The sequence below is a fragment of the Antedon bifida genome, chromosome 11 (assembly GCF_963402885.1).
Source record: "Antedon bifida chromosome 11, ecAntBifi1.1, whole genome shotgun sequence".
Classification (NCBI taxonomy): Eukaryota; Metazoa; Echinodermata; class Crinoidea; order Comatulida; family Antedonidae; genus Antedon; species Antedon bifida.
Genome location: NC_136236.1, coordinates 5,375,550 through 5,399,877, shown reverse-complemented (window position 1 = coordinate 5,399,877; position 24,328 = coordinate 5,375,550). Strand labels below are relative to the sequence as shown.

Genomic DNA, 24,328 nt, shown 5'->3' with positions numbered 1-24,328 from the left:
TTTTTTTTAATTTTAACAATTTGACTAAGGCAGTCACTGTAACAATAAACACTATGTAAAATTACCTACAAAAATAATCTGGTTAAGAGGAAACAAATTGCAGTTACTGCAGTACAATAATTTTGACATCATGGTCCCTAAATAGTATCCCCGTCAGATTCCTTACAACATAGACTAATGTCTACTACCGAGCACGCTCACTACTAAAGTTTATCGCATTTTGTTTTTGCTCATATAATTGCTTTCTATCCTACGTATGATGAATGATCACGTAAAAAACACGACAAGACTATACGAAAACTACTTAGCTATCAACACAGGCACGGTCGTACATCGTTATCCGAAGTGCAATTATTACGCAATATACACAGAAAGGCACTTTAGCTTTCTGATGATTTCCAACTAATTGCCAATTACTCTACATACACTCTGCACTCTAGAAATTGAAAATTATTTCTAACGGACTCGCAGTACCAGCTTTAAATTTTCCTTTTTTAATTAATTGTTTTTCAATATTTTCTATTGGGGTTCTTTTAAATTTATTTTTAAATAATAAGGGTTTTTTTTCTGTATGTATACACCAGTCTAATTTTATTAAATTCTGTTGAAGGACACTCGGTTCCTTTAACCTATAAGTTTTAAATTAATTGTTTTACATTATTTTTCTGTTCTAAAGGGATCTTCAACATTTATCTTTAATAATAAATGTATGTTGTATGTTGTACCAGTGTAATTTTTATTAATTAAATTATATTTAAGGACACTAAGTAACTTTAACCTTCTAAAATAAATTATTCTAATTTGGGAAGGAAATTTATTTTCAGATGGTATCTATTTAATTTTGTTGTATTTTTGTAATATTATATCCACAAAAACTTTTGAAAAATTGTTTGTCTAATTTACATTCAGAAGGTGTAAGATATTTCATTGAATTTAAACAATATTATCAATCCGCTATTCCTTTGAAATAATTGTTTTATTTTGTTTTTCGGCCTGACTGCCGTACACACACAAGTCTAATTTATTTTCAAGAGGGAGTATCTATTCTATTCTTTTTTTCCGTTGTTACTTTCTTTTATTTTACAGTATTTTTACTTGGCAAAATAGAACTTTTTTCACATATAGTAATTGCTTTGTATGTTTGTTAGCACAATAGCGGCTAAAGTTTTCATGTTATCATTTATTTTTCGGTGTGAACAGGTATATATTTACAGAACACGCCTATTGAAATTCAAGAAAATCGGTTCATTACTATTAGTATTACTTCAATTTGAATTTGTATTCTTTTAACATGTGCCAAAGTGCAACCCTCTGTGGCAATATTTTGTCAAGTACTTCACTCAGTTTCTGAGTGCTTTCATTACTATTTTTTTTATTGTTGTTAGAAAACAAATACTGAATGGTTAAGATATTAATTCTATAACTCGCTCAAATTTTGAAATACAGTACTAGTCTCATGTAATTACATTTTGTGAAGTATAATAATATATCAAAATAAGTAATGATTATATTGGTGAAATGGAGGTGCATTATGTTTTTTCTAATTATAATTTCACGATTATGTTTTTTAGCATTATTACTTTTTACTATGCAGTAGTAGAGATGATAATAAAAAGCATTAAAAATCGATAATATATGATTGCCAAAATGAAAGCCAATATCAAATTTGATATTATAAGATAATTATATCGCTGTGATCTCTCAAATCAATAATATTAATATCTGAAACCAGCTTACTTGATACTACTGTACCTAGACCAAGAGATAAACATATGATGGTTTAAAATGGGCAAGTTCTGTTTACTTCAATAAACATAATAGCCTATACTATCATTGAAGAGCATGTTATATAACTCGAAAATACCCCTCTCCATAAATGGTAAAGTCCACAAACCATGAAGTGACAGCATACTCACAACAGTAGGCTATTGTCGGTTTATCCACGGATTTTGAGCTAAGCACAACCAAAATACTTATAAAAAAAGAACTTATAAACAAAAACATGATTGTACTAAGAGAATTTACAAACAAAATAAACCATTGGAACTTGTACCTTTCTTAGACTTCTGCAACATATCGTTGGCTTCTTTTAGTTTTATTCCGGAGGAGGCAACCGTTAATAACTCGCGAGGAGTCATAACTTCGCTTAGTTTCACATTGTACTGGTCACGTGAAAGAAAGTCGATGTCACGTGCTGTAACGATACCAAGAAGTTTGCCTCCCATGTGGCCGTTCTCTGTGATTGGAATGCCTGTCAAGAACAAAGAAAATTAAAAACTGTTTAAACATTATTAAGATATAGATATCAAGGTATATGTACTGAGATGAGGGTTTAATTGTTATGATCAATCAATCAATATTAATAATAATGTGTTTTTATTTTAGTGTTTAGGATATCACTAGAACTAACAATTATACAGGGGAAAAGTCTATACAGGAGATGGTTTTTTGGTACGAATTCTACTGTATTATCTAAATATCAAATGTTTTAAACATCGTCTTAAAACTCATCTGTTTCCATCATTTTTTAACATTTTTATTCTATTCATTTTATATAAGGACTGTGTTTATTGCAAAATGTAACATTATTATTTATATTATTTAGTTTTAATTCTTGTAAGATTTTCAATTTATGTCTTTCATGTATGTACGGTGCTCTGGTCTTCTTTTATTTTTTTGGGAAGGGCGCTTTATAGATACCATTATTATATTTTTGTACCTATTTGAGGTTATATGTTCATTGCTATTTTTATACCTTTTTAAATTTTAATTAAAACTCCAACCTTTGCAGCAGACCTCAAAACCATCTGCTGTCTATCTAACAGTCTACCTGCCTTTTATACTAATTGTTTATAGATGATTATTGATCGCAAACTACAGCACTATTAAAATATGTTCCTTTATCTTTCATACAAACCTCCTGGTTTCCTGAGACCCCATTTCATCATGTTCTTGAAACATTGTACATATAATTATTTTTATTATGATTTGATGAATAAATGTATTTGTATTGTATTGGCCCTGCATTTATACTAGAAATGTTAACTACACTTTTAACCTGCAATTTGGGTTTCTGAAGGAGATTTATTTTGGGTTTTAACTTTAAACTAGCTGTTTAACTAGTTAATAACCTTTTAAACTAAAATTTCTTATTTAACTAACTAGTTATTTGAACTACTGTAGCTACGTTACAGTAGTAACTAAACTAGATTGTACTATTATAGTAGCAACTTAAATAGTTGTCTAGAAATATCACTAGTTGAAATAGCAACTTAACTAGTTTATGTCAGTTAGTTAAATTTAACTAAACTGTACAGACATTACCTACAGTTTAGTTAACTACAGTTTTAGTAACTGCTGTTAAAGCAACTTAACTTTGGAGGTTTGTAGAGATTAGCAATTTTTACCTGAGAATCCGTTTCGAGCCTTTGCCGAGAAAACGTCCGCTACTGTGTTGTCCAGCCCCATCACTACTGGGTCAAGTATGAATCCTTGCTCGTATTTCTAAAAAAAATGACATTTTAAGATGTATTGTCACCCAAAAACATGAAAAATGGAGATTAATATAAAAAAAAGACAATTTCACAGTTTTATTAAAGTTAATCACTTCTGTAGAAAATAATAATTTTTTCATTATAAGACAAAATAAATGGTTAAATTCAACAAAAAATGCACTTCTTTCTAGTCAATTTGACTTTTTGTTTAAACTACAGTTTCTTCAGGTAAATATATATTTTTTTCTACCAAAATTTTTGGTCAAAGTCAAAGTTGAGAGAAAAGAAAATAATGAAAAAACCCAATTAAAATTTTCACTTACCTTAACTTTGCGTACTTCATTAGATTGAAATTCAGGAGTACAATTATGATGTATGATACCAATACCGCCACAAAGCTAAAGGAAAATAATATTTATAAATAATGGTATTGTATTCCTGAAATCTGCGAAGGGAACAGTAAAATTAGAAGAGAATATTACTGGGCTTTAATAGAAGTTAATAGATAATTTAAAAAACTCACGGCCATGACAATAGCCATAGACGACTCTGTGACAGTGTCCATTGGCGATGACACGAGTGGCGCTTTTAAGCTGATATTTCGGGTCAATTTTGAGGTCAAATCCTGTAAAAAGAAAACATTATTTTTAATGTTTCGACAAAGTTAATGAATGATGATGTGACATGTTATATTTAATCATTCAAATTTGTACGCCGATTGCCGAGAAAAGCTAAGTGAGTTTTATAATCACTGTCTTTCTCAGCAGTGGCAATTCTGTTAACCGATAAACATAAACACCATATTCACAAACAAAGACTTTTTACAAGTCTGACGTTTGAATACAATACAATAAACAACTGAATTAAATATGACAGGATTATTAAACAAAGTAAAACCAGGTTTCATTGTGTGTACAACAAAATACAAAGCCAAGTGTGAGGTCAAAAGAAAAAACAAACAATAATAAAACTACAGATCTACCAAATATGGTAGTAATATGACATCATTGTGTCAAATAAGTTAAGCAATATAATTATTATTATTTTACATTTTGACAATAAAGAGATATGTACAGTTAGTGGTATAGGTACATCATTTTTTATTGCATACAGTTTGGACCTCTATATACTGTATGTATTGCTATCATTTGTGCCAAAATAAATAATGCTGCATTTATTAGAACTTGTGAAGTTGTTGATTTCCTTCTAGTTTATCAACTCTTAGATGATCTTAAAAACACAAGTTGTTAAAGCCTGGAGTAGAATTTCTTTCTCGAAAAAAAATGGGGTAAATAAATTACACAAACAGTGGTGTTGGTATTCTATGAATGCTGCTTACCTGGATAAACCAACCATAGCCCTTTCTCCTCAAAGAGCGAGATATAACTCGAAAAGTAGATGGTTTGTGGGGAGGTTCCCACCTGAGGGCATAGTTCATGGACTATACCATTTGTGGAAAGGGGTGTTCAATGAAAATTTGGGAAGAAAGGGCTATTGTTGGTTTATCCAGGTAAGCTAGGCATGACATAGACGAGTGGATTCATTTAGGAACGAGTGGACATAATTCATTTCATACGATTAATAACGATAATTGTACAGCATGTTCAATTTTTTATTTTGGTATTAAATCACCATGTTTATTAATTATCATATATTAAGTCAGGTTAACAGTCAGCAAGAAGACAGATTTCTTACACGTAAAGTCGGGTAACAAAATTGATGTATTTATTTAGGAACAAGTGGAAATATCTATTTCATAAGAACATTAAATTTTTTAGTCTGGTATCAATTCACTATGTCCAGTATTATATTAAGTCGGGTTCACAGTTACAGCAAGAAGATACCTAATGTTTGCTTTGATACTTCATTTTCCATTACCAATTTCTGAGATGGAAGATCAGTGTCTTCATTTCAAGTATGACAGGCTTACAAAAACAATCTGCTGTACATAGAAGCAGGCTAAGTAAGCAACACAGGTATTCCAATTCAATTAACCTATCAACTATTAAAAGCCTCTAAGGCAAGGTACAAATAAAGCTCTGAACAGATCTACTGAACTTTTACACCATAGTTTAATACAGAATGTTCTTTTAAAACTTGGGTTTTTTAAAACAAATTTATTTGCAAGACTTTATGAATTAAAATTAATTAGAATAATTTGGTTTTTAACTTTAAACTAGCTGTTTAACTAGTAAATTTCTTATTTAACTAGTTACTGTAGCTACAGTAAATTTACTACATTAGTATTACTAAACTAGTTATTGTACTATTATATTATAGTAACTTAAATAGTTATCTAGAAATGTAACTACAGTAGTTGCAATATTTTAGCAACTTAACTAGTTTATGTCAGTTAATAGTTAAATTTAACTAAACTTTAGACATTTACTGTACCTACAGTTAGTTAACTACAGTTTTAGTCTAACTAGTTATTTACAGTAGCAACTTTTTGGAGGTTTATACAGATTTATTATTAGTATTTAGTAAACTTACACTTTTACAGATACAGGGACTGTCCCCCTGAGAAAAATATATTTTTCAATTGCAATCAATACATCTTTCTAACTAGACAGTAGTACTAGACTTCAATAACTAGATATAACTTAAACTACAGAGTAACTTAAACTAGTAACATTATAACTTAATTAATTAACTTAGTTTATAAATTACACTTTTTTTTCTTCATTACTAACACTAACAGAAAAGTTTACACACAGGTCAGATATAGACAATAGCTGGTAATTACAATTCAGTGAGTTTGATTAATGATTCATTATTAATTAAAAGGCATATTAAATCTCTTCTTCAGAGTGCTGTATTGTCAATGTCAGGTTTCTAATTTAAATAATAAACAAAATAAATGGTGAATCCATCCATGTATGATAGTTTTATTTATAACATATCAGTCTGACCAAGCTATTGTTTCCGATAGTGTACAGTAGCATAATACATGATACAGAACAGACCTCATAATTAAATTTCCTATATTAATATTAATTAATAATATAATTTTGTCTAAATATTAAAAGACTTTCTTCAACACTGAACAGTATATATTTTGTTTGTAATGTTATTGTATACGTAGATCAGTAATAAACTGCATTTTCTATTACAGTAGTTCAACAACTCATTATATATCATTAAATGAAATGTCAGACTAGTACTGTACTCTATAACTGTAGAACTCAAAACAATGCAAGCAGTGGCGTAACGATTGAGCGCTCACTGGCTAAACCTAGTTCAGGGTTATTTTTAAAAATAATTCTCTGAGAATTAAATTCTACTTAAAGAAAATATCATTCCATCCGATTAAATCTGTCCAGTATCATAGGCAAATAATTGCATCACACGTGACGCATGTATCATGTTAATAACATGATATGTGTCACATGTAATGTGGTGCAATTGTAACATTGTTATGGTTACTGTAGGTTTAGATAAACGCTTTGGTCTTTAATACAGGCAGAATATGCCTAACTGTATGATACTGCATAAATTAATCAGTTCAAATTTCATTCAATTAATCAAACTTGAAAAAAACTAATAAATTAATTAAGTCTCTGCAATTGCACATTTTGCAATTTAAAAAAATCATATTTTAACAAAATTAAAATTAAAGCATCTTCTAGGAACGAATCTATCACTGTACAGTGGTAGGCTACAATGCTGTTAATCAAAATTACAATTCTATCTAAAGTCCTTGAATATAGTAACTGAATTTACTACAATCATTTAATGAATTGGAAGAGGTTTAGAAGTAGAATTAGAATACAACATAAGTAGCAACAAGGCCATTTAAGATTAAAGAAACAAAAATCAATATTTTCAAACTGGCCATACCATTCTGAACGACCTACTTGTTTAAAGCTGTGTCTACACTATCAAACTAGTTTGGAAAAAAAAGTGTGATGAGCCTAAAATAACTATGGTAGTGATATGGCATCATCATGTCCATATTTGGGCGCATCATCATGTCCATATTTGGGCACATCATATTTTTTGTCACATAAATGCACCATCTTGTACTGTACATAGTCTACACTTCTATCAAACTACAGTAGTTTGACAAAAAAAGTATGATGAGCTCAAATATGGTAGTGATGTGCCCAAATATGGTAGTGATATGACATCATCATGTCCATATATGGGCACATCACATTTTTTTTTTCAGTCAATTCTCTTTTGTATTTTCAATACTCCATTTGACTCCGGCGTCATTTTGGTTGATAATAAATCTTCGAACTCGAAATTTAAATGTCAAATAAATTAATGACATTCAATATCCAAGTCTTTATTGTATGATTGGTTTAAACAACAGTGAAAAAAAAAACACATTATCATAGTAGAATAGGTATAAACCATAGGATGTATATTGTGATTGAATGAATTATATATAGATTTCATTAGAAAACCTTCAACTGGTTGGCATGGTTACTGTAGAGCAAGGCAGTAATAATAATACTGCAGTAATTGCACAATTTGGCAGACAACTTTAAATATAGCTTAATAATTGCATTAAAAAAATATCTAGAATTTTTTGTGGGAATTATTTCTAACTAATTGATTTCTTGTTGGATTTGGATCTTAATGGAAAAACAAACATACATCTTAAGCTCTGTCTACACTTATCAAACTTTATGTGATAACAAAACATGATGTACCCATATTGTCTATGGACATGATGATGTCATATCACTATTATATTTGGGCACATCACACTTTTTTATCAAACTAGTTTGATAATGGTAGTGTTAGCTCTCTACTCTAAATGATATCATAATGGAGGTATACAGAATTTCAAGCTAAACCACTACTGTATTTAGAACTCCAATAGACTAATTAACTCCGACAGAGACAGAGTAAAGAGCATAGCAATTAGTGAATAGATTAAAATTAATTATCTTTAATCAATAAGATTATTAAATCAAGACATTGAAAAAACAACTGTTTTCTGATTAATATAAATAAAAGAATCTATCAAGGGAACACTTTCTGGACTCTCAACAAAGTGTCCCTTTAATAAATATAATAATATGTTCACTGAACAGAGGTTGTCTCTAGTGTTTATAAACGATAAAATTGTTAAATCTCTATAATGTTTCGATCTTTGTTTGTTATTGTTGCTTTTATGATTGTATATTGTTATAGTTTATTATGTTTAGATTCAACCTGTTAGTGGCGGTTTCATCGCTGTTGGTTGTCAACTGAATAAAATACAAAATAAACCATATGTTCCATTCAATATCATACAGTAGAGTGGAAGAAAACAAATGTTATAAGGTTGATTAAATCCTATCTGCCAGTGATTTAACGGCAATATAGAAAATATCAAATACGTATTTGTTTCACACAAAATCAACATGAACACATTAACAAATAATAAATGATAGGAGATCATTGTCTCATTCATACTGCCCATGACACTAAATTTAACAATAAAAATAAAATATAAATTTTAGTTCTTACCACTTCTTCGGCAGCGAAACCTATATAACCCGGTAGAATGAGAAAGTCACTGTAAAAAAAAATTACATATGATAATGAAAAAATTATCATTAAGAAGAGACATTATATTTAAATAAATTGAATTATCTTAACTTTTTTAACATTCCTTTAGCTGGCCCGTAGAGATAGGCCAAGGTAGCCTAAATTAACACAACCCGGAAGCCCTTTCCTTATATTGATACTGGCCTACAATAAAAAGGCCTAGCCTAGATCATCTGTAACTAGCTTGGTAGGGCCAGGCCTAGCATATGTCATGTAGGCCAAGCCTAAACCTAGCAAGTGTTTGCTTTGATTTTTGGACCTGTTTAAAACTTGTTTTGTTGGGGGGTTAAAATTAATATCATGATTCACGAGGCATGCATATCAACTAGCCTAGTATTAGTATATGCCTAGGCATATATACAAAGTTAAACTTATTAAACAATATTTACTTACTTGTAAGTTAGCCCTTCATCAAGGAAAAGCTCTGCAGCTGTTACACCGTCTTTTGTAGGTGGTGTTTTGTTGCTGCTCCGGCTTTTAGTTGTTCCATTTGCCAGGCTACATTCTGCCATTTCTGTTCGCTAATATATTGGTCTAGATAAACCGGAATGTTACTTAAAACAAGGAATGTTCTTTCGGCAGCTTATACAACACGAATGCTCTTCGAAAGTTAAACGAAATTCAAGTTATCTGTCTGTAAGAAGAGCAATCTGTACGCATAATAAGTTAACCTCATTAACCATGCGGGATTAATTTTCGACTGAATAACCAGATAAAGAGGTATATTTGGAGTACGTAACGTAACCCCAAACAGGGTTGTAGATTATCATTTTTTAACAGCTTAGAGAGCTTTCAGTTTACGAAGACCCATTGGTGACACATTATGTGCAGGTGGTGTAATAGAGTAGGCTGTTAATAATTTAAGACTTTATTTTCTTTTGTTTTATTATATTGTCCCCCCTAACAAATAATTCTGTTTATTTTTCTGTTGTTGAATATGCCATTTTGATAAAAAATTTGACATAATTTATTACCTAAAAAAACTGTAATTTAAGGCAACAGATAGTCAAATTGGCTGCCAGCAAATGGGTCGAAATTTAATCAAAGTTAAAAAGAAGTCTGAATATATTTGATATATAAAATATAAATTCTAATATAAATTTGTGTTATTAAATCCACGTTGTCATTGAACACTAAAGTAAAACGGTACACAGAATTGAAGTTGGCGTTTCATAGGGTTATGCAGTTAGATTCCATAAGCTGTTAAAAAAAATATCCTTGCAATAATCTGGTATAGTACATATTACGTACTCCAAATGCGCCTCGATATAAAGTGTAATGCAATTGAGGGCGCTAAATAAAAGAAAAATGGAACAGATTTTGTACCTCACTTAATTGTTTTTTTCATGTACTGCTGCTCTCTCGAGTAGACGAGTTAAAGGTACTGTTCCATGAAAAATATTTTGGCTTATTGTTCAACATAGAAACACAACATAATTATAGGCCAATACCAGTAGCAACACTTAATGGAGCAGGATCGGTTACAAATTCGGTTATAAGCTGTGTATATGTCCCGTCTCGTTTCTTGCATTCTTCTATACAAGTGTGACTTTCGTCAAATGCATCGATATTTGTGTAGCCGATTCCATGTATCTGCAAAAACAAACTTGTTTTCACACCCCACAACAACTACCCTCTCCCTTCACACCAACAACAAATCCCCACACTTCACATACCCAACAGCAACTTCCCCATACAGTAGGCCTACTAAAGAAGCTAAATTAGGAAAATTGACGAAAAAATAAGATAATAATAAGTATAAGTATTACTGCGAAATCTTATTTATTTCTTCCTGCACAGAAAATAATTATAATAATATAATACCAGCAGTAAATGAACGACGGGAACAATTCGACACCGGTATAATTACGTCATTTATTTAAATCAATCATGCATAACGCCCCAACACACATACAGTAAGAAGATACATGAAGAAAATTGACGAAAAAAAAATTATTAGGTGATTTTTAAAAGGTCAATTATTGCTATTGCACGAACACAACATGTTGCTATTAGTAGTTAAGATACTCCGGTTAGAGTGAGGCTATTTCAGACTTAGAACTTCGTTGTTACAAGTTCATAGCCAGCAGTAATGTATATATTACGTAATTTATTGAAATCAATCATGCATAACGAATAGTAACTAGCGCTATCACAGAGTAGGCGTGATGACGAACGGAATTGTAATCACCTCCTGGTGTTATGTTTCTATAAGTGTGTAGGAATACTTACTTTTGTACCAAGGAGCCCGGTACAAGCTGCAAAGTCCAATATTTTCGAATTCTTATCTAGAACCAATTCATTCAAAGTAGTTGAAAAGAGTACCTACTGCCTAATAATTACAAACAAAAACAATCATAACGTAACTTTTTATGAATTGGTCATATCAGTTGACAAAGTTTACTCTCGTTTGGTTTTTGTTTATTTTTTAAACAGGGAGCTTACTGTAGGTCTAACGATTCTTGCTGGTAGACACTGTTATTAATTCGTGTGTATATCATACACATACCAGTTATTACGGTTAAGGGTATTCTTAAATTTTAAGGGTAAGTATTCCCCTTAGCCTAATTGAGATTGGTGAATACGGCCACAGACTACTATTGTACGTTCAGGCGCGCAACGGACGATGTTCGACGCCCTCTTTCATGAAATGAAACAAACGTCGTGTATTACCATTACGGTACACGGGCCATCGCAAACAACAGACTATTTATAATGATCTCATTGATGATGCGATCACTTACAATTCTTCTTCAATCAATAAGCCACAGATTGCTCGAGTAATTTATTATTGTGTATTGCTTTAGTAATGGAATATCACTTCTGCATCATCAACGTTGCGAATGCCATTGGTATTATTATTTTGGTCATCATCGAAACAGGATTGTGATTTTCAAGAAAGTCAATAATCCTATATAAGTACATCTTCGTCAAGGACTTTTCTTATAAGAATCAAATTATATGATAACAACCAGGTGAATATTGAATTCGTTATCTTAATTAAATTATGATATAATTTTAAATGACGAGTTTTCTGTTGCTTGTATTGACTCGATATATTGAATAGTAACATAGGCAAATGTCTAAATGCCGCGTAGTCATATGCAAAATTATTTAACCTAGGCCTAACGTTATCATTTATCACGTACATGCTTATCACGGATACAAAAAAAGAAGAAGAAAAGTACAGAAATTGCGCATAATTCATAAGTAAAAACTATCTCAATTAAACCTCGGAATCTAAACATCAAAAACTTGTTGGGAGACTTTTCGAAGCGCGTTCAAATTAGGGGAGCAACTGAGTAGGTTTATACGCGCGCGTTCAAATGCGGATAACAATTAAACGAACAGATAATAATATAGGCCTTTAGCCTATATGCCATAGATAGAAGAAAGCCGGCTTATATTATTATCTCTATGATTTTATACGTATGTTTTAATGCGGATAGCGATTGAACATATTTATATGAGCGCGTTCAAATGCGGATAACAATTGAAATCTGATACGCGCGCGTTCAAATGCGGATAACAATTGAACATCTGATACGCGCGCGTATATCGCTTAGCGACGTCGTTGACGTTTTGAACGTTCTTTACTTTAAGATAAATTAAAAAAAAATCACTGTGACAATGAATGACAATGATATAGGTATCAGTGGCTGGATCAAATACAAATGAAATAAGCAAAGGCTAAATCAAAACGATAAAGTAAAACAGAAAGATTTACAGTAACTTATTGATAAAATATACCAAGGGGTCCTTTAGTTGAATTCACCATCTTGATTTACTAAAATAAAATGTATAGCCTTCTCAGGAAATAGGGTTTCTGGATCAGAAGGTCCTTAGAGGGAAATTCACTTTCTACCACATTTGCAGAGATTATGCGATAATTTTATGTAGGGATTACAGCTTAGATCCGTAATGGAGTTGATTGAATTTAATCATTATGGCGAAGAATGGTAAAGAGTGTTAACCAATCAAGATAGAAACTAGTTGAATATTTAATATTATTTAAAGTTCTTCCTTAAAAATCCATTTTCAAAAAAAGAAGTAGCTTATGAAGATATTGGATTCTACCGAAGTTGTTACTGAATATTAATAGATGCTACAGAATTTGTTTCAGTGTAATAACATGCAGCTTAAAATCTACGTTATAATCAGGGAAAAGTGAAATTACAAATTTCGTTAAAAAAGTTAATTTCTTTATTTCTCTTCCTTTGTTATAAATATTGTCACGTTTAAATAGTGATAAGACGTTATGTTCTGTTAAAATAAAGATGTGTTTATGTATTTGTTGTTACTTGTTTTTATTTGCGTTTATTTTGTAATGTTTTATGTTCTCATTGTAGCTGTAAAACATTTCTTTGTGTTAATGTTTAGAAATGGGGTTTCTGCAGACATTGCATCGATGTGCATATATGTCATATATGTTCAAGTGCAGTATATGGAGAGCCATCTCGATAGTGCTTTGCACTCATGGCAATCCTCAGGGTGCTGCACCGCTGTCTTGTTGTCATGTTTTTTTTGTGCCTGAAAATTGAATAAAATAAAATAAATAAATAAAATACTTTTTTTGGATAGTTTTTTTCAAAACCATATTTTAAAGAGGGTGATCTATCCAGCAATTGCTGATCATTAGGGACTCTCACAAGACAAACATATACACAAGATGCTCTACATAAACAAAGTCTTATTACAAGTCTTTGAGAGTGGAGTTGTAATTTTGTCCTTGGAAAAAATCCTGACATGTGACGGGACTTGAACCCTTGGAGTGATAGCCAAGCATCATAACCACCAAGCAACAACTCCACTCCTCCGTTTCAACTAATCTTTATCAATTTGAATATAATCATCATACAAGAAAATGTTTTCGTTTTGTTTTTATTATATAATTATCTTATGCATATTTTCATTTTCGACATGTTTTGAAATACATAATAATTATAGAAAAATAGAAACAGGTTTATTATTTATGATCGATATGATTTAAAATTGGTTGGTTATAATTAATATTAATATATTTAAAGCCAAAATCAGCAAAACAATAATAGAATTTTGTTTTTCTGTTGTTAGGCCTACTTACGGCATTACACTACGACCATTAAAAGTCAATCTATGTAGAACTAGAAAGTCCTTTGTTGTAAATAGCATTCATATGTATAATTCAAATGTTTGATGAACTCTATACTGTCATGTTTGTATTTAATCGTTTTAACAGTATTTTAACATTAGCCTATTCACTTTATTTTATTATTGGCCTGGCATTTGTGCAATTTGATGTATTTTTCTTGTAGTTTCAATGTCTTAATTATGCCAAGCAAAATTAATTTTAAATTTTAAAGTGGACCAATCCAAATCGTTGAATCTTGAATGCATCTATTTATAAGTTAGTTCAAGTTGATTATCGCGACCTTGCAAGACACTGTGGTGATCACCACTCGAGTGATTTGATTCCTTCCGATTTCATAGTAATCCAAACATTTCCTTCAATCTCGGTTTTATAATATTATTAATAATAGAGGATACGATTAGATAAAACTCTTGCACTTGTGGTGAACATTTAACAGTTTTATATATTTTCGTTATCTAGACAGCTATAGCTATACAATAATCTATAATGTTTTATTTCTATCTCTCTCTCTCATCCTCCCCCTCTTCCCAATTTACATATTTTTCGACTTTTTTTTATTGATGTTCAAATTTGTAAATTTAAAAAAAACAAAAAATGCTAATTTTTACTTTATGATGACATGTTGTGGTGATGAGTTTTGGTATATCTTGTCAAATAAAACAACCGTCGGCATTTTTTTGGTAATTAGTTTCCTATTTGATTGGACGTACAGTATATAGAATAAAATGCACTGTATCATTATAGACTTGGTTCTCACTTGGACGCAAGGCGAGAGAGAGGTAAGCGCACCGAAATAAATTTGACCAATCAGGACGCAACGGATCGCCCGAACTTTTGCTTTTGATTGGTCAATTCATATGCGTCGAGTCCACGTCCTTGTGTTGTGTTGCGTCCCTGTTGGAAGCAAACTTTAGATTATTTGTTTCCTATTTTAATTTGTCTATGATATTAAACAAATTATGCCACTTGCCTATTTTGGCGAATCGGCTATGACATCATTCATAATGTATAAACTTAATGTATTTTTCAGGTGTTTAACACAAATGAATATCTATTGTTGTTGAAAACAAAACTTTGTTTTGATGATGTCATGCGTAAACGTGCTGCAAACTGTACCCGGATTACCAAACCGGTAAATAGCCTTGATTGTAAAAGAAGATAATAAATCAACACAAAAACGGAAGGAACCATTCTTAAAAACGTTCTTGTACGATCCGGTTAAAGATCTCATAATTAGTTATTAAGTAATGAATAACATTTACCAAAATGGTATATACAAGAAAAATTGTAATGTCTTGTTTTGTAAAAATCTTAATTGTGTTACTTACTGTGGATTACACCATGACGCAGAATAATACTATAGTGCTGGGCGGAATGTTTCCAGTTCATACAACCAGCGAGGACGGGCAATCGTGTGGACCACTGCGGGAGAGTGGCATACAGCGCTTGGAGGCGATGTTCTTTGCGGTCGATCAGATCAACGCAAATACGAGCCTCTTGCCAGGGATACATCTTGAGGCTAGGATGTACGACACGTGTCGGCTGGAAACATACGCGCTGGAGCAGACGGTAGAGATGTTCAGTAGTTCGAATCTGTATACCAACGCGGGAAGTACGTATGTGTGCCCGGATGGTAGCAACCCCAAGGTGAATGAAGATCAACAAGCCGTTGGTATTGTTGGAGCTTCCAGTAGCTCTGTTTCTCAAGCAGTGGGAAGCATTCTACGTGTCTTTAAGGTAAATATATTTTATACAATAAAACCCCTATTAAGGAAACACTTTTGGGAAACAACACAAGTATATCATTCTTCTGCAGTAGGCCTAGCTACATTCTTTCTTCCAAACTGCTGCAGTTCAAAGATTTGTACTTCTTCAAAAAGTGTTTTTTTTCTTCATAATCTTTCGATTACCCTATCAGCAAACAGTTTCCTATTCCTGAATTTGTTTTTATTTGGAAATATTTTTTTTTAATCGCTTTCTAATTCTACATAATTAACATTGGTACGGACAAGAATATTGTTTCATCATAAATACATATAAAAATTATATTAATTTCTAATTATCATAGGTTCCACAAATAAGTTACGCTTCAACTAGTCCAGAACTAAGCGACAAGACACGGTATGACTATTTTCTACGAGTAGTCCCACCAGACACGTTCCAAGTTCAAGCCATTGTTGACGTCATCAAACGACTTGGTTGGAGCTATGTATCAACGGTTGCTTCTTCTGGCAACTACGGAAAAAATGGCGTCGACGCTTTTATTAATCAGACACGCAATGAAGGTATATTATTTCTACATGGTAATACCAGTACTGAGTAATGTTGGTACTATATAAGTGTTCAGAGAATACACTTACCAATGTCAGGTCTTGTGAATACTTTAAGTTAATTTTTTTTTTCCTAACGTGTTAAGGCTGACATTATAGAGGGCGCTACATTTTTTAAAATTAGGTACCAAATAATACATTTTATGTTTTGACACGTTTTTGTAGGATTTAGAAAATCATTCTTATATTTTTTGGTAGACATATGTGTTAGCCGTTCTGAAATAATTGAAAGCCAGACAGAAGCCACTTACGAGCGTGTAGTAAAGTACCTAGCAGACGACCCTAAAGCCCGCGTTGTGATGGCCTTTGTCAACGAGGATGACGTTTCAGGCCTTTTACGGGCCGCCTCAAACAACAATTTAAATGATCATTTTATCTGGATTGGAAGCGATGGCTGGGGGACAAAATCGTTTATGTTAGATGGCCTAGAAAAACAAGCGGAGGGAGCGATCACGTTGGTACCTAAAAGATTCAATGTTGAAGGTAAAATGTGGAGTCTATTTTTGTCACAATTAGCAACGCGTCCTTTAAATTTATTTTATAGCAATATAATCCTATATTACGATAGAAATAATATTAAATATTATGAATATAATATATTAGGCCTATTATTTCTTTCGTGTGTCGGTTAATGTCATTTCAAAATAATTACCGGTATACTTTTTATAATTAAGCAATGCGACGCCATTTGTGGTTCTTGTCAAATGATGTAATAAACACTAGTTTACTAATAACATTGCTTTTTCAAACACATATGACTATCTAATCATACCATTATAAATAATTTGTTTTACCGTTGTGGCGTACCATACCGTTACACACATTTCAAGTGATTTTATTCACAACCTTGGTATATTTATTATTAAAAATCGGTATATAATATTGATAATGCAATGTACGCCTTTTATTTAATCATGAACATTAACATAATATTCGATTTTATATTAGGGTTTGACGATTATTTCACCGCACTACATCCAAATAACAACAAGAGGAATATGTGGTTCAACGAATACTGGCAAACAGGTACGAAAAAATGAAATTAAGAAGCAGTAACTTAATAATATTAATATTAAGCAACAATGACGTAATCATATATTTAAGCATGTTTGAAACTCACTGCGTTGTGAAAGTTTCTAAATTTTATGCACGAAACAAGCTTCAATACTTTACTTTAAAAACCGAAATATATGGTTGCTTGCATTGAAAATGAATACATTTAAAAGGTACCATAGATTTGGAAAAAAAATGCATTATTTACAATTGCTTATATTAAACCTATACTGTCACTGAAAACATAAGGGAGAGATAGGCCGTCGTCCTGTAAAAGTTAAAACTTATTCCAGACCCTATCACACTGACCCACCAGTAAAAAAAATATCTGTGCCCAAATAATGGTGCTGATATGCCTAAATATGGTAGTGATGTGACATCACCATGTCCATATAATGGGCACATCACATTTTGTTGTCACATATAAAGTCTGATAGTGTAGACATAGCTTTATACGTAATTATTCCTACAAAATTAATCACGCATAACAGATTGTTGTACAAGCTATAACATACCACAACTTGCTATTATTAGTATAGTTTTTTGTTTTAATATAATACTGTTCGTGTATGTAATTAGGGAACAAGGTCAAAACAGCCTAACTCTTCTTGGTAACTGATTCATCAATGCTATTCTTTTTTATCAGTAAATTCATCAACGGAGTTACGTCACACGCAGGAAGATAAAGTTGCGTTTGTTGTCGACTCGGTTTATGCGTTTGCATATGCGTTACAAGACATGATTGACGCGTTACAACTAAATGAAGAATCTCTGAATGATGTGGCGTCTAATGGAGAACTATTACTACAATTTATCAAGAATGTAACATTTGAAGGTAACGTTTATGTTTTAAGCTCTATCAAACATAAAAATATGCCCATATATGGGCATGATGATCTCATATCCGACTACCATATTTGGGCATATCATATTTTGGGTACATCACACTTTTTTTTTGTAAAACTAGTTTCATAGTGTAGAAAGAGCTTTAAACAAAAATATCAATGTTAGTATTCACTTTGTATTGTCACAGGCTAGAATAGGCTTCGCTTGAACACAAGTCATTGCCACTATTCTTTTTAGTGAAATCCTAAGTATAATTGTATGCCTAGGCTTACATTCTAACAGCCCTGTGCTCTATTATTTGTGAAACATAACAGAGATATAATACCTTCAAATACTTTTTAATATGATACCTTATTAGTAATTTAGTATTATATTTAAAGACCTGGATTTTCATATACAACTAATACAGGTGGTAAAATATACATTCGATCTCAATAGCAAAATTGTCATGTACAATCAAAAATAATAATTTCGAAAGTAAAACGCAATAAAAGGAATTTAAAAAAAACACAATATAGGCCCCTATAGATATATAAAACAATTTATTCTTATGTAATGAATATTTAATTTGGTAGCAGTACGCGCGAGAAAAATCGGATTTCGATTGGTTGAAAAATAAGACAATACAATGTTTATTCCCGTTATCGATTATAACAAGTCAACACAGGCAGTAGTGCAGTTTGTATACTGTAAAGTCCAACATATTCACGGCCCTAAATTTTCGCGATTTTACATTTTTAACTATTTCGCGACCTTTTATTTTCGCGATTTGAGTTTGTTGTATAATTTGTTAAACCAAATTGGCGAATGTATTTCGCCTCCGCGATGTAATGAACATCATTCAAAACAATTGAATAGCGTCGAGTAAAGTTAAAGAATACACGATTGTAAATTTAGGGATATTATCTAGTCTCTATTCCTAACTAAGGTATCTTAGGAACTCCAGAGAATATGGAAACAAATCCATTAGGCCTACTTCAAAACGAAGTAGTACATCTTTGTATACCGTGATTCGTCAACAAGTAAGTAGGCCTAATTAACGAATGGGTGAAACGCCCTAATTTATATCTTAATAATTAAAGTCCATTCTACTATCTGTATCTGTATTATCTGTAACAAGTACGTCGTGTTAATTACAAATCAAAAGGTCATTTTGTGATTGTTAATACCTTCACGATATGATATGATGAGAAAAAAACATTTTTATAACGTTAAAAATGGTTCCATTTCGTATCCATATAACATGCCTACTTTAGCAGGATTATAATTGTATAACTACTACGAAGTACTATAAATTTGATCGTGTTATTGTCTGGCTGTCATCTAATCTATCTAATTCAACATGGAGAGTTTTCCTCAAATTAACAATGCTGTGGTTGTATCGAGCAATGTGACTGCTTTGAAGGCATGAATTTCAGATATAATATTCGATTAACATAAATTAAAAACATAGTATTTTGTTTCATTAAACAATGAATATTTCTTAAAATGGTAAAATACAAAATTGGCAACATTATGCTATAAATATGCCATTATCATCTTTTCTCAAACCCTAAACATTAAAAATTCAATGCAGTAATTGTGGAAAAAAGGTAATTTGAAATTCGACTTGAGTGAAAATTTCCAGCTTAACTAATTAATGAAGCCTATTTGCTGTTACAAGTGTTCTGAAATATTCTTAAAACCTATCAACTTCGGTTAAGCAATCATTTTGGCTCCATTAGTTAATGAGTACCATGATACAGTCAAGTGTTCATATCAAAATATATATCCCATTAATTTCTACAAGCAAATTAAGTGTCTTTAAACAAATTACTGAAGAAAAAACAAAGGCAACGTGGATGGTAACAGAGAGCTGATTTCAGAGAACATGCCAAAATGATTCTACAGCAGTTATTGCATTTGGTTTACTTATTAATGTTCATTCAATTATAAGCTTTTTTGGTAATTACAGTATACACAAAATGCAATTACTGCATCGAAACTGCAGTCATAATAAGAAGACATGTAACATACTAAAGTAATACATTATTGAAGTAAAACATAGTTACTGCAGTAACTGAACACAGAATTGAAATGAAATATATCGTTGTCAATCAACGATGAAAAACTAAACTTAATGATAAATTCTCTGTATTGCAACATTTACCTGAATAAAATGAGGTAATTTGTTGTGGTTTTGGTTTCAACCCTTCCTTCCTAATTCCATTACTTTGCAATCTAATGTTTCAAGTATTTGTCTTACTTCCTGAATGTATGTAAGGGATCATTTGAAAATTATACTACTGCAGTTACTGCAGTATCTACATTGTACTACTCTTACACCTAAATTTCTACCTAAGTTTCTTGAAGAACATCAGATATTTAAGTTCTGTGTTCAGAACTCGACTGTACTTTTATTATTTATTATGTCATATTTCATGGTACAAAAAACAAAACAAAAACAGGACCGACGTAGCTGTAACACACATACACAAACAACATTTCAGATTCTGCAATTAACAATTCAAGTACTGTACCATCTGGGTATTGTGCATTGTTCTTAGAAATTTAAGCATATCTTACGTCTATATGGTAAATAATAGATATATTATATTGTTCATGGGACAAAAAAAAAACCACCATATATACATCATATAACTCGACTGTTCGCATGCGCAATATGTATCGAAATTTATGTATATGTGTAAATTTATATTTGTAGGAAAAGGATCGTCTTTTGTTCAGTTCAATGAAGATGGAGACAGACTTGGAGAGTATCAGATATTTCAATATCTTTACAATACGGCTACGGGAAAGTACGAATACACGGCAATAGGAAATTGGCAATCCGGGCACTTAGAACTCAACGCATTAGCTCTCCATTGGCACAACGGTGTAAAGCCCGAGTCCGTCTGCGCAGAACCATGCGCAAATGGTGAAATTCGTAAAAGTGAGGGCGGTGTTTCGTGTTGCTGGGTGTGCACATCTTGCCCGGAAAATTCGTTTCAAGAAAACGAAACATCGTGTGTTCTGTGTGAATTAGGATTCAAACCAGGGGTCAACAAAAGCAGATGTGTTGAAATTGAAGCGGATTACTTAAAATGGTCTAATCCTTCTGTGATAATCCCAATTATCCTTGCATCCGTTGGAATGGTCCTGACATGTCTAACCACAGCGGTGTTTATACGTTTCAACTCGACACCTGTCGTACGCGCTTCGGGAAGAGAACTCAGTTATATAATTCTAGGCGGTATTTTATATTGTTACATTGTGCCATTTTTCATTCTATCTCGGCCAACAGCGTCGACTTGTGGTCTGCTTCGATTCAGTTTAGCGCTGTGTACTGTAATTTGTTACTCAGCACTGTTGACGAAAACCAACCGTATCTCGAGAATCTTTAATAATAGTGTTCGAAGCGCTAAACGCCCGAGCTACACCAGTCCTCAATCTCAAGTAATGATTTGTACGTTGTTGATATCAATTCAATTTGTTGCCGCAGCGATTTGGTTGGCGGCAGACCCACCTCAGGCCGTACAAACGTTTCCGAATCCTGAAACGGTTGTGTTGCGTTGTAAGGTTTCAGACCACGCTATAACTGTAATGTCTTTGATGTACAACTTTGTATTGATAGTGTTGTGTACCGTCTATGCGTTTAAAACTCGAAAGATTCCGTCAAACTTCAACGAGGCAAAATTCATAGCGTTTGCGATGTACGCAACGTGTCTTCTGTGGATAGCATTTATTACTGTGTATCTTGGTACATCAGACTTGAATTACGAGGTAGGTTAATTAGGTATCGCTGTTCCCTGATCCAATCACTGCGCATGCGCCGTAGACACGATGATACTGTTAAGAATTCCCACGTCTAACACATGTTCATCTAAAGACCTTTCTGATCTGTCCTAGAAAAAATACATCTACAATGGTTCTAATGTGTTTACATTGTAAAGAAAGGCGTTTACAAAATCAATAATTCAAATTTACACTGATGAACTAGGAAGATATTGATTACAGTACTTCCACTATGCTGTTTGTTTCAAATAATCAAACACTCAAATGCATTCTTTGATAACTTGTGAATTGATACACAAGAAATACCATTTGCCTACTTATAATACAGTATTCGAATTTTCAGAAAAACCATAGATCTACTTATTTCTTAAAATATCTGGAAAGGTACAATAGTGTTTTCTATTTAAAAATTATAGGCTAAAATCACTTTCTATTGATATTTCAATTGAAAACTACACCAGAGTGTCCACTGATAAGTTTTATAAGGGAATATATAAAGTGGTATGTTTTTATCAAGGAGAAAACGTGCCGACCCTTCCACTATCAGTATAGTTTATTCCAAAAGTCTTAATAATTAACAACCACTTCTGTTTACTACTAATTTCTCCCTTAATTTAAAAGAGAGGAATATTCAGTATTTGCCCATGCATTCTAAAGAAAAGTGTTTTTTGGGAGAAAAAAATCTGCAAAACTAATGTACTTCTGTGATTGTATTTGTTAAAATGACACGCAAGTATCCTGTCGCGCTGAAGGTTTAAACCGTACTCTACACTACAACACACACCACCCCCACATTGGTCCTTATTTTGGCGAAGATCAAAACCATAGATCACTGTTACGGTAAATAGAAATAAACACTGTAACAATCTCATTAATGAGTCATGACAGTCGTTAAGCCGGGATAATCACTGAACGTCATGTGTTCCTCTCTTCAAATACTCCACTAGCTAATATTTTAAATGTGTTTTATTTTTGCATTCCAATAGATTCAAGACGTAATGATGAGTTTAGTGGTAATGCTAAGTGCATCTTCTCTTCTTTTCTGCCTCTTCTGCCCGAAGGTGTACATAGTGCTACTACAGCCTGATAAAAATGTACGCAGCTTAGGAAATTCCGGCACGCAGAAAACGCCACAGACAGTGCATAGGAATGTTGCAGGGCTACGCGTTGCGGCTAGCGTGGACAGTTTGTCAGCGGTTTCCGATATTCAAGTTATATCGTGCTCTCATCAAACAGCTGATGGTAGGTTTAATTGTTTTTGCACACATTAATTTTTTCAAGTGTCAGATATTAGGGAATAATGTCTTCTACTAATGTTCCCCATAAGACACATTATAGTAAAATCTGTTTTAACTTATCCTACCCTAAGTGACGTTATGGACATCAGCATAAACGTTCACGAATTCTGTTATATGTTGTTGCGATAATTAATACATTATATAATTGTATGGTTGTAATTTTGCTTTATACTGTTTACCATCTCAATGAAGCCTAATACTAAAGTTGTTTTCAATATCTATAGAGGGCGACATTTTCTTCAAAAAACATAATTATTAACAGACCTAAAACTTCGTGTTTCAGTATGATTTCTATCACTAGACCTATAATTCAGTTACTTCTATCACACCTAAGCCTAGAGTACACTTAGAAAAACACTGATTTGGTTTCGTTTTGAATGTTTTTCATCCACTTCCGGTTCAACTTTATTATATAGCGCCCCCACAGGCCTACATCTAAGAATTCTTTCATTCTTTCAAACGCTTGTTACGCCTTATACATTTCTACTCTTTAAGATTTCACTAATGCACGTGTAATTATCTTAATCTAGAGCACAATTATTATTAACATGAATCAATATTATTTTTTATTATGCATTTTAGGAATGGGATTTCGTGGTGAAGAAGTGAGAAATGGCGATTTAACGAGGTTTTAAGAGCGCCACCTATCATTTTAAACACTCGGTGTCTAGGTTTTGCTTTTGATTCAGCCAAATTTGTAGTATATTGTGAATATATGTCACTACAATACTAGTAGAATCTGATATTTTATTATACAGCATAGTAATAGTATTTTATTTAAAATTATAATAAAACGTTTGAATATTAATGTTAAAATAGTTGAAAAATATGAACAAAATAATATATCGTAACTTT

General features: G+C 32.1%; 3 protein-coding genes across 6 annotated transcripts in view; 2 read left to right on the top strand and 1 right to left on the bottom strand.

Moving 5' to 3' along the window:
* LOC144856385 (caveolin-1-like) overlaps window positions 1–24,328 on the top strand; it is a 237,281-nt gene that overhangs the window by 156,954 nt on the left and 55,999 nt on the right. The gene's annotated exons all lie outside the window — the stretch shown is intronic.
* LOC144856360 (inosine-5'-monophosphate dehydrogenase 1-like) overlaps window positions 1–24,328 on the bottom strand; it is a 70,747-nt gene that overhangs the window by 12,302 nt on the left and 34,117 nt on the right. Inside the window, exons 1-8 of one of the 4 annotated variants that reach the window (XM_078714348.1) lie at window positions 11,274–11,373; window positions 10,493–10,634; window positions 9,435–9,675; window positions 8,961–9,009; window positions 4,018–4,119; window positions 3,818–3,892; window positions 3,408–3,504; window positions 2,054–2,251 (exon numbers count right to left, since the gene is read on the bottom strand). In XM_078714348.1, the coding sequence (XP_078570474.1) occupies window positions 2,054–2,251; window positions 3,408–3,504; window positions 3,818–3,892; window positions 4,018–4,119; window positions 8,961–9,009; window positions 9,435–9,553 (640 nt within the window). In that variant the 5' untranslated portion in view covers window positions 9,554–9,675; window positions 10,493–10,634; window positions 11,274–11,373. Of the gene's footprint in view, window positions 1–2,053; window positions 2,252–3,407; window positions 3,505–3,817; window positions 3,893–4,017; window positions 4,120–8,960; window positions 9,010–9,434; window positions 9,676–10,367; window positions 10,384–10,492; window positions 10,635–11,273; window positions 11,374–24,328 lie in introns of those variants that run through there. The other 3 variants (XM_078714349.1, XM_078714350.1, XM_078714351.1) reach the window with 3 other exon arrangements.
* On the top strand, window positions 15,526–24,131 carry LOC144855848 (metabotropic glutamate receptor 7-like). The gene is made up of 8 exons (XM_078713791.1): window positions 15,526–15,909; window positions 16,241–16,457; window positions 16,701–16,985; window positions 17,451–17,528; window positions 18,202–18,390; window positions 21,106–22,163; window positions 23,162–23,417; window positions 24,056–24,131. Exons 1-8 carry the CDS (start codon window positions 15,547–15,549, stop codon window positions 24,106–24,108), a joined length of 2,499 nt encoding a protein of 832 aa, XP_078569917.1. The 5' UTR covers window positions 15,526–15,546; the 3' UTR covers window positions 24,109–24,131.